Consider the following 17622-nt stretch of genomic DNA (forward strand, 5'->3'; position numbering starts at 1 on the left):
CTTCCATATAAACCCTACCATTAGGGGCAGCTAGGTGGCACAGTGGATAAAGCACCAGCTCTAGGTTCAGTAGGACCTGAGTTCAAATCCGACCTCAGATATATAACACTTACTACCTATGTGACCCTGGGCAAGTCACTTAACCCCATTGCCTAGCCAAAAACAAAAAGAAAAGAAACCCTACCATCATCCTCAGTCCCTTGCAGGTTCTCATAAGAATCCTTGCCGGTTTTTACTAAAGTATCACAATAAACTCTTTGCCACTTGATTAAGAGAAGGCTTGACTGCGTGAATTCATTCCAGGCAATTCTGCCTTGGCATTGGCTCCCAAAACCTCTTTAGAATGGCAACGGGAGAATTGTAGCAGATAAACTACAGGAAGTAGTTACTATGAGGAAGTATAATGGGAATTGCAGCAGAGAAAGAGCACAGAAAGTGGGGGTGGGGTGGGGTGGAGGTGGAGGTCTTAAAAAACTATGAATCCATGGAGAAGTTCAGAGTAGTGGAAAGGTTTAGCTAAAGTAGCTGTTTTGACTATGAAAATGCTCCATAGTGAAAAATAAATAAACTTTTAGGGCTGCCCTTCAGCTGATCTGCTTAGCTTCAACGTGGTCTAAAGTGGTAACTTTGGGTAATGGCTTTTAACAGTCCCTTGTCAATGAATCAGCTAATTCTGCTTCTTCCAGCACGGGTGAGGAACCTTCAGTTTTGAGGCCACATGTGGCCTTCTAGATCCTGTGAAGTTTAGATTCAGTGAAAGTGTTGTACTTGAGAGCCTAGGGGTCCACATGTGGCCTCAAGGTCGGAGATTCTCCACCCTTGTCTAAGGCATCAAAGTTAATAGCTAACATGATAATGGCTCTACAAAGAGTAGGTCTGCTTCTCCTTTTGGCAACTGCCAATCCATCGGCAAATAATTACTTGGCTTTAATAGTAAAGGAGTTGCTAGGGATTGAGGGAAATATAAAGACGAATAAGACACAGGTCCTAATATCAAGGGGCTTACAGATATGTTGTAGAAGAGATAACACGTATGCAATAAATATAATACATGACTAATTCACTTTTAGCACTTCCATTTGAGGTGTCAGTTGGATACCTAAGATTAGTCCAATATACAGGTTTAGAGGGATCCAGGAAAACTAGAGATGTGGTGATAGTTGAAGCCATGAGAGACAGTGAGTGTAGCGGAAAGAACAGATGATTCAGGGTCAGAAAACCAGGTTTACAGTCATTACTTCTGGAACTTCAGAGAAGTAATTTCATCTTTTTTTGGCCTGAGTTTTCTTATCTATAAAATGAAAGCATCAGTCTCTCTAGATGACCTCCAAGGTCCCTTTCCTGCACTATGATCCTATATTCTCTTTCTATATGACTTCCCCCCCCCCCCCGACTTAGGTGTTTTTGTCATTTACATGTGACAAATGAAACTCAGAACCAATTCTCAATAGATGTCGAGGTTCTTGTTTTTGCTCACTAGGGGGATGTGACATTTCTTTTCTATTACAGGAAGTTAAGTGACTATCGGGCCAACAAGACATAGGAAACAGGAAATGGTTGAGAGTCCTGGAATTCCCCTGGCTGACTGGTTACTACTCCAGGCCTAACAGGAACAAGTTTGTGTCCTTCAGCAAGTTCCCCTAAAAAGAAGGGCTTGTTTTCGTCCTCAAAAAGATGAACTAGGAATTGGACGAATGAATTAAGTGCGAGCGTTAACGTTACATAAGCCGAAAAAGAAGACTCAAGCATAAGTCTTTTTTCAGAAGGGCGGAGGACGTCTTCGGGGCACCCCGCGCATGCGCAGGTATCGGAAGACGCAGGCCCTCACCTGCCCTACGGCGGCTCTTGTTAATCGTTCAAAAACGACTCGTGCCCATTTTGGTCTGTTTACGCTTGGCCAGGATTTGCTTTGGTGAAAAAAAACGCGGAGCGAAGCGCTGTTTAGGTGATCCCACATAATCGAGGGTGGTGGTGGAGAACTCACAACAAAAAACGTGTGGGTTTTATTTACTCTCACAGCCTAGCCTTTGACCCAGCTTAAGCCAATTGCCGGCGGCTTCTTTCGCACCGCGACGCCTGGCATTTCATCCCCATCGAGTTCGTTGCTCTGCAACTCAGTCCACTCACACAACGCCTCCGCCCCCGCCCCCTGGGTGGCGGTTGGCGCAGCTGCTTCTCATTCTACTCCAGGCAGGAGGGGGTGTGATGACGTCAGCGCGACGTCAGCCTCCGCCAGGAGAGGGCCGGGGGCGCCTGTCTGTGAGAGGGGTGCGGGTCTAACGACTGCCCCTGGCCCTAGGCCCCCGACAGCCTCAGCTTTCCAGGACAGACGGGCCGAGGCCCGTGAGAGGCCGCCTAGGAAGCCGGACCTGCGTCCCTTTCTCCCTTTGCCAGCCACGCCCCCCGGGGACTGCGGTGAGTACGGCCCTTTTTTTTCTCCCTGGATCCCAGCGGTCCGAGTGTGAGGGGAGGCGGGCATCCAGGCCCTAGGAAACGCGGGGGTAAGGCGGGGGCCGTGGGGCGGCCGCTGCCCCTGGGCGGGACCCTGTCTGGAGAAGGGCCTCAGGGGGTCGGAGGGGACGCTAAGGGGAGGGGCGGGGTCCCTAGGCCGGACCTCCCGCGGGCCCAAGGGCTGGCAAGCAGGCTGGTCGGGGCTGCCCCGAGGGGGAAATTGTCCGTTCTGCGAGGTTCATAGGAATTTCCCAGCTGCCTGATTTTTAATTTAATTTTAGGTTTTTTTCCCGGTCCCCAGCTCGTAGATGGGAATACCAGGCAACGCCGCTTTTCTTTCACACATTGTAGGCGCTTGATAAATATTAATTCAACTTGACTACATTTTTCCAAGTGTTCGCAGCGTTTTCGTTTGGTGACAGAGATCTAGAATGAATATATTAGTTATAACCCGTTCCTCCCTGCCCGCCCCTTACCTTTATCTTTAGTAGCAACGTATACTGTTCATAAGATTTTAGAGATGGAAGGACCCCTAGAGATCATCTCCTTGTAGTGGGTATGTATGTATGTATGTATGCATGTATGTATGTATGTATGTGTGTGTGTGTGTGTGTGTGTGTGTGTGTGTGTGTGTGAGTGTGTGAGAGAGAGAGAGAGAGAGAGAGAGAGAGAGAGATGGACTCCTTTGGCAATCTGGTCATGTTTAATGAACACCTCGTATCGTTATTTTTAAATGCAGAAAATAAAATACGCAGTATGATAAAAGACGTCAATTATATCGAAATACAGTCAGGAAAGTTTTTGAAAGTTCATGGACCCGGGGTTAAAAATTTCAGACTTTTGGTCATTTTTTTAAACAGGGTCTGGCAACTGGTAAGTGCTTTATAAATGTTTATTGATTGATTGGCATGAGGAAATTGATGGCCAGAGGGGTGAAGTGACTAGTCCATTGTCACAAAAGGATATCCAGCTTAGGTCTTGTGATTCCAAATTAAGGATTTTTGACACTATCACACTACCTGTTAGGATGAGGGAGATTGCATGTGTAGTAATTTAAACTGGAGTTTGTAGTTTAGCATAATTTTTAAAATTGCTTAAAAACTTACTGTGTGCCACGCACTTTGGATATTGGAATTGGACACTAGAGACCTTTTTTTGAATTCTGATTTTGATACTATGACTTTGAGCAAGTCTCGCCTAGCCTCTCTAAAATTATTTCTTCATGTGTAAAATGACAATAATACTTGTACCGCCTACCTGCCTGGTGGGGACCATGCTCTGTGTACCTTAAAGTAATATATAAATGTGAGCTAATCTTATTTATTAAGTACTTAATAAATATGCAAGACACTGCACTAGTTCTGGAGGAGCTTATAAATAAATGAGGGAGGGGAGACAGGCACAAATACATGGATGATTGATAAGTATAAAGAAGAATCCAAGTGCTATGAGAAATTTGAAAAGGAGGTAGTATCTGAATAGAGCCTTGAAGGAAAGGAGAAATTTAAATAGATTTGGCGTTGTGGGGGATGGGGAGTTGGAGAAAATATATTTTAGGCCTTGAGACTACACATGCAAATGCCTAGAAATGAGTAAGGGCAGGATGCAGATAGAGGATAGAAAGTAGTTCATATTGGCTGGTTTGTAGCAGCATTTGTAAAGGGGGAAAACAGGTTGGAGCTTGATGTGGTAGGTCTTGAATGCCAAGATAAGGAATTGATACTCTGTAAAATGAAGTTTGGGTTTTTTTTGTATTTTTTTGGAGGGGGGTGGTGCTAGGCAATGGAGTTAAGTGACTTGTCCAGGGTCACACAATTAGTAAGTGTTATGTGTCTGAGGCCAGATTTGAATGCAGGTCCTCCTGACTTCAGGGTCAGTGCTCTATCCACTGGGCCACCTAGCTGCCCCTATGAAGTTTGTTTTTTAATGGACGATAGATAGTATGATCAGAATGTGTGCATTAGAAAAATTTGGGCAGCAGTATGAAAGATTGGTTAGTGGTTCTTTGCTTTTTTGGCATGAAGATTCCTTCTTAATGTCAAATGATAGTAAGCATCTAATTAATTATCTACTATGTACCCAGCACTGTGTTAGATGCTAAGGATATAAAGTACAAAGAAAGTAAGTCTGTAAAGAGCTTTCTCATTCTAATGAGAGAGACTAGTACATGTAATAATATATAGGGCATAATTATACAGTTGATATATGCAAATATATACAGAGTAGTAAGTATTTAGTATTTATTGATTGAGGGAATACATGACAAAAAGCTTTGAATTTAGTAATGTTTTTCATAGGCTTATAGATTTAGAGTTGGTAGGGTTTTACTTGGGACTTGAAGGAAGGCAGAGAAGCCAGGAGGCAGAGATGAGGAGGAAGAGCATTCCAGGCATGGGAGACAACCAAAAATATGCTCAGAACCAAGAGATGGAGTGTCTCATAAGAGGAACAGCAAGGAGGCCAGTGTCACTGGATCAAAAAGTATTGGGGGAGGGAGGGGCAGGTTTGGGTTAATGAAGATTAGAAAAGTAGAAGTAGGGTAGAGCTAGATTATCAAGGGCTTTGAATGTCTAATAGAATTTTATATTTGATTCTAGAGGTGATGGAGAGCCAGTGGAGTTTATTGAGTAGGGGATGATATAGTCATGGTACAAACATCACTTTGTCAGCTGAATGGTGGATGGATTGGAGTAGGGAGAGATTTTGACAGGCTGACAAATCAGCAGGCTATTGCTGTAGTTTATGTGTGAGGGGATAAAAGCCTTCACCAGGATGGTGAGAATATTAGAGGAGAGAAGGGGATGTATTTGAGACATGTTGCAAAGGTGAAATTGACAGGCTTTGGCAACAGCTTGGATATAGGTGATGTGAGAGATAGAGAGAGAGTGAAAAGTCAAGGATGACACCTAGGTTTTGAGCCTATGAGATTGAGTGGATGGTGTTGCCATTCTTTCCTACAAAGTGGCTCTTAGAGATGGATGGTAGATCTGTATACAGATAGTGAAAGTGTTGGTTAAAAGTGCTGAGCAGGAAGAACTTGGGACATCATTCAGAAATAGTTTGTTTCCTGGATATGAAAATTGTTTGGCTTTTTCCTCCTAAATTAGAATCTATTTTGTTTTGTTTTGTTTTTGTCACTGTAATTGTCTACAAAGGAAGTCTGGTTTGGCTGGATCAAAGAGCGTGGGAGGGGAAATAATGGCCAATGAGGATGGAAAGATAGGTTGTGTACCATGTAGTGAAGGTCTTTAAAAGCTAAACAGAGGAGTTTATATTGTATCATAGAAGCACTAGGAAGCCAGTGGAGTTTTATGTAGGGGTGTGATGTGGTCATAATTGTTTTTTTTGCAGAGTCTCTGGTAACTATGTGAAGGATAGAATGTAGTGAGAAAAAACTTGAGGTAGAGAGATTAATTAGTAGGCTTTCCAAATTATGGGGAGAGGTGACAAGGCCTGAACTAAGGTTCTGATTCTGTGAGTAGAGAGATTGGATGGGAGAGATGTTGTACACAAAGTAACAGTAAGATTTGGCAAATGATTAGATATGTGGCGACTGTCAAGAATAATGTCAAGTTTACAAACTCAAGATGGTGCCCACAGTAGAAATAGAAAAGGTTTTGGAAGAGGGGTGGCTTTGGAGGAAAATGAGTCCTGTCGTAGACATATTAAATTTGGATACGCCTTGGAGCACATTGATTTGGAAATGACTAGTATGCACTTTGATGTAAGATTGGAGCTCTAGAAAAAAACTAGTTGGGGCTGATAATGTAGATCTGCAGAGTTATGATAAATCCATGGGAGTAGTTGGGGTCCCCAGAATAAAACCTTGGGTTAAACCTACAATTGAAGGGTGTGATATGGATAATAAACCAACAAAGGAGACTGATAGGGAGGAAGAAAACAGAGACTGAGTATTTTTGTGAAAACTCAGGGAAGAGTTAGAATATCTAGGAGAAGATGGTCAGTAGTGTCAGGTGCTACAGAGAAGCCGATAGAGATCTATACTCTACCTAACAATAGTCAGTCGTCAGCCTTTGTATGAAGACCTTCAGTGAAAGCCAAGTCCTGAGGTGTGCAACTTATTCTACTTTTAAAGCATAAAGCCATTCAATTGCTAGACGTTTTCTTACTACAAGCTGAAATTCTGCTCTGCAACTTCCTTTACTCCTAGTTTTGCCCTTTGGGGCCAAACAGAAAAAGTCTAATAGACCCTTTCTGTGTGATAGCCCTTTATGTATATGAAGATGTATACTGCCCAAGTCTCATCTTCTTCAGGCAAAAACCCCCCAGTTCCTTTAACCAATTTTCACATGGCATAATTTCAAGGCTTTTCACCATCCTGTTTGCTTTCCTCTGGATTCTTTCCAGCTTATCAATGTCTTTCTTAACTTGTGGTATCCAGAACTGAATGCAGTACTCCAGATATGGTGTGATGGCAGAATTGAACAACATTATAACCTTCATTTGAACACAGTGTCTTCCTTAATGAAATCTCCATGTTGGTAAGAATCAGATACAGAATAAGTTGATTTTTGCTATTTCTTTCAACCTTTTGAAGGAATAAATTATTAAGGCAAACCAAGAAGTTTTTTGGAGTTCTGTTTTGGGCAGAGAGAGCTTCTGCAGATACTTAGAAATTTGAAATCTTCTATCACTATATTCTCTTGACTTGTGGTATTTTCGCTCTCTGATATTTCTTTTTCTTGTTCAGTGGTCTCTAGTAAACTAAGGACAGTATCACTTCTCTTAATCCCTTTGTACCCAAGTGCTCTTTGCTCTTTTTCCATCTTCTTTTTCCTGCATTTCTTCACAAGAATATACATGAGTCTGTCTTCTAGATATATATATAGTGCTACTCCAATTGTGCCTTTTGAATACGGCATTCCCTTTGACTGCCATATTCCAGTGATGGAGCACACTTCCTGCCAAATCTCAGTGATTTGTGTTAGGCTAGAGTTGGGGCACTAGCTTGTTCACTTTACTTGTTACCCATACTTTGTGTGTTTGTGTAAAGGTAGCTGAGGCCATAATTTTTACTGAAGGCTGTTTTCTTGGATATTGTCCTTTTGAATAACAGGCTTTGTCTAGCTGTATTCATTGTCTTACATAGTAGAAACTCTCCAGAAATTTGGTAGACATGCATATGTGTATGTGTTTATGTATAATTGTATCTTTTCCTCTTCTTTTTAAGTTCAAAGTCCTTTTTATCGAATTATAAGATTCCAGGCAAATATATTCTTAGCAACATTTTATCAGCATGTTGTCCCTTGCCAGGAGTTCATTTCTGTATTTTAAGGTGTTGAGAAATCAATACTGTTCGCTTCTACATTTACCTCTTATTTGAAGCCCATGCTTTCTTAAAACAATAGTGATGAAAATATCAAAAACTCTTCAGTTTCTTGCCCAGAACTATTCATAATATTTAATAAAATGCGTTCAGCAATCTTTTATCATTTGTTTTACACAACCCAAGTAGGCAGTAGTCATCAGTATTAACATTATCTTATGAAGTTCTGTGTCATGTCTTGAATACTTGCTCAATGAAGATTGCAGATTTTTCTGTTGTTAGTGTCAGGTTTACAAATAGCTGCCTTGTGGTCTTTCAGATGGGGAGTTAGTCACTAACCACCACTACTTGTCTCATCTTCCTCCAGATGATCTCTGCCTTGATTACAACTATGGATACATATCATAGTTCCTTGTAGGAGAAGCAGCTGGTTCTTTCTTAAAGGATCCAACTCTCTTTATGGGAAAAGCCTAATATCTTTACCGGGAGTGTTTAGCGGTCTTCTTGCCCAGCCCAACGTGTGTCCTATTTTTCTACTTCCCAATATTGGGCAAAAATCCCTTCTACCTCTTCAAATCCTTTCATCTTTGTTTTTATGTAAAAGCATTCTGTCTGTTTTAAAGGAAAACTTCTCTGTGATAGGTAACCTGGAGAGTAGGGAGATGAGGGAAGAGCTGGAAGGTCATCTGCTTCAATCTCCTCATTTTATAGATGATAAATTGACCTCAGAGAGGTTAAGTGACTTGCCCAAGGTCACACAGGTAATAATAAGAAGGATATGGTATACCTCTAATTCCTTTACTCTGTCTTCTAGAAGGGAGACCAGTATACATTTTTTTTAAGCCTTCATCTTTAAACTTTCATTCAACTAAGCATGCTCAGTGCTTACCACAGTATCTGGCACATAGAACACATTTGTTTGGTAAATGTTGATTGACCAGATAGATAATGTGGTTATGTAAGCCTGTGGAATAGAAAAATTCTGTACCCAATAGGAAGGAACAAACATTTATTAAGCACCTACTCTGTCAGGAATATCTTATTTAATCCTCACAACACCTTTGGGAGGTAGGTGCTATTATTCCCGTTTTACAGTTGAGGAAACTGAGGTAGACAGAGGTTAAATGATTTGCCCAGGGTTAGTATAAATTTAGCTAGTAAATCTCTGAGTTTGAATTTGAACTCGGGTCTTCCTGATTTCAGGCCCAGTGCTCTATCCATTACTCCCTAGCTGCCTTAGCTGTACCTCCCATACAGGTCATTCAGTCAAATGCCTGTGTGCCAGACATTGTGCTAGATGCTGGGGATAAAAGTACAAAGAATGAAATGATCTCCACTCACAATGATCCTACATTCTAAAGGAGAGACAACAAATTCATATATATAAATAACAAGTTAATAAATATAGACATTCACTCATCAGGACACAGACAAACATCCAAAATAGTTTGATATAAGGTACCGTGGAATGAAGGGCACTAGCAGTTGCAGGTAATCAGGAAAAGCTTCACACACATGGTATGTGAACTGCGTTTTAAAGAGACTCTATAAGGAGGTACATTCCAGGCATGGGAAACAGCGAGTGCATAAAGACTCTGCAATGTAGTGAATAAGAAATAGAGAAAAGGCCAATTTGGTTTCAGTGAAGGGGGGAAAGTAATGTCCAGCAAGGCCAGAAAGGCCAGGTTGAAGGCAGGTTATGTAAAATTTTAAAATCTAAACAGAGGAGTTTATATTCTGGAGACAATAGGAAATCCTTGGAGTTGATAAAGTCAAGTCATATGGTCAGATATGTGTTTAAGGTAGCAGAGTGTAGAATGTGCTAGAATTATGAGAGATTTTAGACAGGAAAACCTGTTGCAGTGATCTTAGCGAGAGATGAAGAGGGCGTGAAAGAATGTGGTGGCTGCACAAGTGGAAAGGTGGGTCTGATGAAAGAGATGTTGTGAAGGTAGAAGGAGCAAACCTGGCAACTGATTGGATAGGTAGAGTGAGAGAGAATGAAGAATTGAGGATAATGCTGCAATGGTGGTTTGAAGAGAAGAAAGGTTTTGGGGGGCAGCTAGGTGTCACAGTGGAGAGAACACTAGCTCTAAAATCAGGAGCATCTGAATTCAAATGCAGCCTCAGACACTAGCTGTATGACCTTGGGCAAGTCACTTAACCCCAGTTGCCTCACCAAAAAAAAAAAAGAAAAGTTTTTTTTGGGGAAGATAATGAGTTAAGTTTAAATCATGTTGAGTTAAGCTCATGGGATATTGGAGCTGAATATATAGATCTAGCACAGGAGTGAGGAACCTGCAACCTCAAGGCCACATGTGGCCCTCTAGGTCCTTGGGTGTGGCCATTTGACTGAGTCCAAGTTTTACAGAACAGATCCTTTTATTAAGGGGATCTGTTCTGTTAAGTTTGGATTCAGTCAAAGGGCTGCACTTAAGGACCTAAAGGGCCACTTGTGACTTTGAGGCAGCAAGTTCCCCACCCTTGGTAAAAGTTATCTGCATAGAGATGACAGTTAAACCCATATGTACAAGCTAATGAGTTTAACAAGCTATAAGATAGAGGAGAAAAGAAAAGGACCCACAGTTTGGCAGCAAAGGAGATATCAGGTAGGAAGGATTTCTCCTGTTTTCCATGTTTTCTGGAAGTAAGATATCCTTGAGTTTCTTGTTATTTTTGCCTACAGGTACCAGCTGTTTCCCATGGTGAACAATTAATACATTTTGCTAATAAATTGTTGAAATGGAATTCCTTTTTCTTCTAAGAAGTCATTTCTAGAATTTGTTGTGCTTCAGGGTTTTTTTGCATTCTATTTAATATCAACAAATGGTATATTTTCTAAAATAGCTTTTCATATGTTTTATTTTCAGATCTTACATCAAAGAAGATTCTGTTTTGTAGACATTTTCATTTTCTTCTTCAGAGCAATAAATTCCAGTATGGAGACCTAGAATTCTTAAAGGGACATAGTCTAAACCCTGGGAGGTAGTTTTGTGCTTGACTATAGATATTAAATAATGATGATTTAAAAGTACCTTTTCAGAGTTAATGATGCATTAACATCTGTACAATAATTTTTTGATAGGGCAACAATTTTTAAGCATATAGAAAAAAACTGTGAGGTTTTTCTGTAGCTGTTTGTGACGTAGCATATCCTTAGGTAAAAATGGTAGCACTCTATATATGTGGTCCCCAGATAACATGCTGTAATTTAATTTTTTAAATGCAAAGAAAAGCTTCTGTTATAGAAATTAAATAGCTTTTTGAAGTTTGTAGGAAAAGTGTAACATCCAGTGGTCCTAAATTGTAGAAAATTTGAGTACCAGTTATAGTGAAGTAGAAGACTGAAAAATATTGAAAAAACGTTGAATGAATCAGCAACATTTTACTTCAAAACAGAAGAATCAGTACTTGTGTGCAGTTTAGCAAGTGACAAGATATAGAAGGCAAGTGAAATTTGGTCACGTGAAACCATATCTATCTTTATTTAGTGTACAAATTTTTGTGTGTGTATTGGACTTTGAAAGTGAAGTTAAAGGATACTAGACTGTAAAGCATTCCATTAACTTTTAAAGCATGGCCTCAATTTAGCAATATAATTTAAAATATTTCTAACACTATAAAGTTGATTTCAAGTGTTTAAGATATTTTTGGTTCTTTGTAAAATGGCTTTAGGAAAATAAGTGTTAAATAGGATCTAAAACAATTTTTTTTCTCTTTAATACAGTATATATTTTTAATGATCAGGTTTTACAGCTTCCTACAAAAAGCAAAGATAGGTAATTTGAGTTTTATCCAACTTAAGGTTTTTGAAATATAGAAAATATATATGTATATGAACACAAATGTGCATTTAAGGTATGTATCTTTAAAAGTACATCAAGTTTCAGTCCATTGAGGTAGCATTGTAATAAACGAGGGACATGATGATAAAATAGCATCCTATAAGCCTGAAAGAGTTAATTAAATCCAAAGTACAGTATTAGATGCCATTCAGGTGACCAGAGAGAATTACCGTACTTCTTACAGAGGTCACTTGATATAATTCTAATGCTGGACATCCAATAACGCATACAATTTACTCAGATCTCAGTGTTTTAGTGTAAGATGAAAAAATTCACTTGTATGTTTTTAGCTAAATGTATAACTAATATTACCAACCCACGCACAAAACTACCTCCCAGAGAAAGACTTGTCCCATTTTATTTCCTAAATACTCAATTATGAACTCAGTAGAGGACGGTGTGCTGTTATCACGTTTGATGAACAGGGACGCACATGAAATGAAATATGATTTATCGTGTGAACTCTACAGAATGTCTACATACTCTGCTTTCCCAGTCAATGTTCCAATCTCAGAAAGAAGTCTTGCTCGGGCTGGATTTTATTACACTGGTGTGAACGACAGAGTTAAATGTTTCTGTTGTGGCTTAATGCTGGATAATTGGAAACAGGGAGATAATGCTATTGACAAACATAAACAGCTTTATCCTAGCTGTGCCTTTATTCAGAATTTAATTGCAGTTAATCTGGGATCTTCTCAGTCTACATTTTCTTCTTCTATGAATAATGCCACTCGTTCATTATCTTCCAGTTCAGGACAGAGTGGATATTTCGGTGGTTCTTATTGCAGTTTTCCGTTGGAGCCTGTGAATTCCAGAGCAGCTGAGGACTTGTCCCCTCTGAACACCAGCCCCTACAGTTACTCAATGAGTACTGAAGATGCCAGAATTCTTACTTATCAGACATGGCCGTTGACATTTCTGTCACCATTAGATCTGGCAAGAGCTGGTTTTTATTACATAGGACCGGGAGACATGGTAGCTTGCTTTGCTTGTGGTGGGAAACTGAGTAATTGGGAACCAAAAGATGATGCCATGTCAGAACATCGGAGACATTTTCCTAACTGTCCTTTCCTGGAAAATCAAATCCAAGAAACATCAAGGTTGAGTGTCTCTAATTTGAGCATGCAAACCCATGCAGCCCGTGCGAAAACCTTTGTGACCTGGCCACCTCAAATTCCAGTTCATCCAGAGCAGCTTGCAAGTGCTGGCTTTTATTATGTAGGTAAGAAACCTAACTCAGTAGAAGAAATATTCGTAAGTCTTAGCCATTAAGTTTTCATCTGTAAATTATAATTTATTATGCACATTCAAGTTTTGGTTCAATTTTTTTTGTTAGGTCGAAATGATGATGTCAAATGCTTTTGCTGTGATGGTGGACTGAGGTGTTGGGAATCAGGAGATGATCCTTGGGTGGAACATGCCAAATGGTTCCCAAGGCAAGTACTCTGATGATTGCTTCACAAGATTTCTGTTAAGAGAAATAGGCTTACTTGAATGATCAGATTCAAATATGAATTACATTAAAGCTTCATGTACATATTATGGTTGAAATAACCAGATTAGTTATGTGTTTTTTTTAATTGATTGTATTTACAAATAATTTAATTGATTTTTTTCTTGTAAATGCCTAAGTTGTGATTTGTCGTCTCTGAACTTAATTCAGAAATTCACCTGTCCTATAATGAGTTAAGTGTAGAAGGCCAGTTCTCTTGTTATTTCTGAAGGATATCTGTTTTGTTATCCAAGGAAGTTGGGTCCGCTATTTCTGACCTGGCAGGTGGACTCAAACAGTGAATTTTCTTAATCACAGGACTGGGTTGTTGTGAGCTCTCATTCCCAATTTCCATCCAATCATATTTTCTTACATCTATGATTCTGGTGTCCCCAAAATGATAAAAGAGCTGTCCCCCTCATTTGGAGTCTTAGTTTAGCTGAGGAAACTGAGATCCTATTTGTTGGTAAATTTATACTTTACTACTAAATTGATCATGTTCAGTTCTTTGTGCTGCAGTCTTCCTTAATTTTAGCTGTCACATGGTGAAGGAATCATATATTGTGGTATGAGTTTTCCAAATGGTTGAATTTTACCACACAGCAATCATTTTCCATCTAAATCATTCTTTATGGAAATCTTCCTAAAATATGACATTTTTATTAAGACAGGCAGCTAATAATACTAAATATAATTAAATTGCTTTTTAAACTTCAGAGTAATCTTGATTTGTACTGTGCTCTCTAATACAGTGGTTCTGTAAGACAGTGTTGTTTGCTTCTTTACTGTTTGGCCCACACTGCTGTGTTGTGTGTCAGTTGTTATTTCTCAGACATTTTGAATGTATGTGCCCTGCTATTGATTGTTTGCTGTAACTTAGGAAGAACCGAATTAGTGGCATTATGTGTGGTGGAAAAACACTGATCCTAGAGCTAAGAGAACTGGGTTCTCTTCAACTAGTTTTGGGATGTTGGGCAAGTCAACCTCTAGGTCTTACTTCCCTCATCACTAAAATGAGTCTAGATTACATTGTAATCTAGTACATAGTAATGGCCTTTTTCTAGACTTTTCTTGTATATCTTTGTGGTTTCTATTTAAAATGACCCATAGATATCAACATTTGTTCTTAAATATTTAGCTGAATTTGTCATCTTACTGGTATTGAGTATACTAGTGCAGATCACAGACCATGTCTTGTTATAGTATGCAATTGTAGTTTGTCTTTGGGTGGATCCTCTCCAGAGTATGGTGGTTTTGAAGAAAGTGCTTTATACATCTCAAAGCACTATTTAAGTAAATGAATTAATATTTTTATTATGAATATTGCCGTGAATTGTGTTTAATTTAGAAGTGGCTATCTAGCAGTTTGCCAACTAGAAACTTCTCAAAATTGGCATTTTTAATTCTCTCAGTAAAAATATAGTAATTAGCACTGATGACAAAACTAGCTAAAATAGAATGGTTGGGTTTTATGGGGTTTAGATTGCTGAAGTGTTATTTATTGTTACTGCTTACTGTGAAGGGAAAGAAAAACCTCTTCATAGAATATAACTCTACCTGTTTACCTAGTAGACCTAAGGAATTAGGAGCTAATTACTATTTAACTGGAATTTGAAATGAATTTTTTTCCCCTTAGTCTATTGTCATTCTACAGATGAGGAAGTTAAAGGTCTAAGTACTGTTCATATCTTCTAAACTGCTTCAAAACTTTTTTAAGAAGGAAATTTCTGTTATAGTTGCAGTAGCCTTCCAGGGGGGAAATTTATACTTTATACTGCTTTTTTCTCAGGACTTATTGCTTGTTACAACAATATCTCTACATTATTTTTCCCTTCTCTTTTTTAGTGATAAAGGCGGGTAAATCGTGAAAGTAAATATAATAAAAAGGTGACTTTAAAAATTGTGTGGTAGAAATTGAAATTTTCAGGTTAAATCTTTTCCAAAAATTGGGGTTGGCATGCATATCACTTATATCAGTAGTTGAGTTGCTTATCCTGGCTCCTATTGATTTTTAAGTGTGTGTATATGTGTGTGCATGTATATAATGTTAATATAATTAATTAAATTAACAATTAAACTAATTACTATAGTATACATTTTTATACATAGCGTACCAGCTATGTACCTCACTACCTCTGTTTAATAAAGTAGTGGTTAACAGGCAACCGATTTTCCACTAGATCCATGGTATTCAATTCAAATAGAAACAGATGAAGGGTGTCCAGATTAATGGGAATGGGATAAAGAGGGAATAACATATTTGGAAGGACATAAAAGTCTTCTGAATTCAGTTAGACACAAGAGGGCAAGGGGAAAGGGTGGTGAGGAGAGAATAAGGGAGGAATCTTTGGAGGTGGAATAGGTTAAGTAATATGAGGTAATGGATAGAAGTAAAATAGAAGAGTCAGGAGGGATAGGAATAAGAGATAACACAAACAAAATAAAGATCAGGAGTAGAATTAGGAAAAAAAGCAGGGGTAGTAATCGTGATTTCAGACAAAGTTAAAGCTAAAATAGATTTACTTAAAAGAGAAAAATAGGAAACCACACTATATGTCAGCCATATTAATTAATATTGTTTTAGAGTAGACTATTTAAAATAACTAGGCAGTATAAGATTGAGAATATTGCTGTGGTGTAGGAAATGATGAGCTGGCAGACTTAGAAAAATATAGCAAGACTTGACTGTATGAAGGAAGTTGTTATCCATCCTCAGAGAAACAAAGGACAAGTAAGTATAGTGTAGTCTTAACATAGATGGATATGAATGTGTATGTCTGTATGTGAGTATGATTGTTGATATCTGTGTACGTATGTATTTGTATATATTTTTGTATGTCTATCCATACACATATATTTCTATATCCATGCTTAATTGTATCTTTCTTGAGGGATGGGGAAGAAGGGGGAGAAAAAGAACAAAATAAAAAGTGCACAGCAGAGAGCAAAAGAAAACTTACAAGGAAGCAAAGAAAAGATGAACAGCTCTGAACACAATGTAGTATTTATTATATAGCGTTTTGAAGTGGAAATTTATTGCTGTATATTTTGAATCCTCTCATACGTTCTGCTATGTACATGGCATGCTTTTTTCCTTTTCTTATTTTGTTTTAAAGTTTTAGTATTAAGTTTATAATGTTTTTCTTTTCTTATTGTGTATTTAAGTTTAAAATAAATTAATAAGAAAAAGGAAAAAAATAACAAATAGAAACAGATTCCTCTGGGCCACATACTGACTTTTGTTGTTGTTGTTCAGTCGTGTCTGACTCTTTGTGGCCCCGTGGACTATATAGCACTCCAGATCCTTATTTCCTCCCATCTCCCAAAGTTTGTCCAAGTTCCTGTTTGTTGCTTCGTTGTGCTGTATCCATCTCATTCTCTGCTGTCCTCTTTTTCTTTTGCTTTCAATCTTTCCCAACATCAGGGTCTTTTCTAATGAATCCTGTCTTCTTATGTGGCCAAAGTATGTAAGCTTTAGCTTCCATACTTGACTAGTTTGAATTAATTTCTGTGTTGACTGATTTTTTAGTTAGGTGGCACAATGGATTAGAGCAGTGGGTCTGAAGTCAAGGAGACCCGAGTTCAAATTTTGCCCGAGACTTACTAGCTGTGTGACTGGCAGCAAGTCACTTAACACTGTTTGCCTCAGGTTCCTCATGTGTAAAATGAGCTGGAGAAGGAAATGGTAAACCACTCTAGCGTCTTTGCCAAGAAAACCCCAAATGGGATCCCGAAGAGTTGGACACAGCTGAAAAGACTGGACGATAACCACAGCAACTGATTCTATTTCTTTGCTATCCAGTGGACTCTCAGAAGTCTTCGTTAGCACCATAATTCAAAAGTGTCAGTTCTGTGGCGCTCAGCTTTCCTTGTAGTCCAACTGTCACAGCCATACATTTGTACTGGGAAAAATCATAGATTTGAGTATACAGACATTTGTCAGCAAGATGATGTCTCTGCTTGTTAGTATGCTGTCCAGATTTGCCGTAGCTTTCCTTTCAAGGAGCAAGTGTCTTTTAATTTAGTGGCTGCAGTCATCATCTGCTGAAGGTGCTCAAGAATATAAAATCTGACACTGCTTCAATTTCTCCTCCCTCTATTTGCCGGGAAGTGATAGGACCAGTTGCCAAGATCTTAGTTTTTTTGATGTTAAACTTCAAGCCAGCTTTTACCCTCTCCTCTTTCATCCTCATCAAGAGGCTTCTAAATTCTTTACTTTTTGCCATCAGAGTGGTGTTGTCTGCATATCTAAAATTGTTGATATTTCTCTTAGCAGCCTTAATTCCAGCTTTTTAATTTGTCCAGCCTGGTATTCTGCATGATGTATTCTGCACATAAATTAAATAAGGTGACAATATATAGACTTGTCAAACCTTTTTCCAATTTAAACCAGTTGGTTGTTCCATGTTCAGTTCAAACTGTTGCTTCTTGGCCTGCATACAGGTTCCTCAAGAGACAAGTAAGATGATCTGGCACTCCCATCTCTGAGGACTTGCCACATTTTGTTGTTATCCACACAGTCAAAGGCTTTAGTGTGGTCAGTGAAG

The 17622-nt window shown here is 38.8% G+C and overlaps 1 protein-coding gene across 7 annotated transcripts in view; it reads left to right on the forward strand.

Annotated features, from left to right (window-relative positions):
* Window positions 1–1544: 1544 nt before the first annotated feature.
* Window positions 1545–17622, forward strand: part of LOC110215022 (baculoviral IAP repeat-containing protein 2-like) — a 42461-nt gene continuing 26383 nt past the window's right edge. For 2 of the 7 annotated variants that reach the window (XM_020996191.2, XM_020996193.2), the window contains exons 1-3: window positions 1546–2415; window positions 10609–12805; window positions 12920–13019. In XM_020996191.2, the coding sequence (XP_020851850.1) occupies window positions 11962–12805; window positions 12920–13019 (944 nt within the window). In that variant the 5' untranslated portion in view covers window positions 1546–2415; window positions 10609–11961. The other 5 variants (XM_078156835.1, XM_078156836.1, XM_020996192.2 and 2 more) reach the window with 5 other exon arrangements.

Source organism: Phascolarctos cinereus, unplaced genomic scaffold (assembly GCF_003287225.1).
Source record: "Phascolarctos cinereus isolate Bilbo 61053 unplaced genomic scaffold, phaCin_HiC Scaffold_726;HRSCAF=1367, whole genome shotgun sequence".
In the NCBI taxonomy this organism is placed as follows: Eukaryota; Metazoa; Chordata; class Mammalia; order Diprotodontia; family Phascolarctidae; genus Phascolarctos; species Phascolarctos cinereus.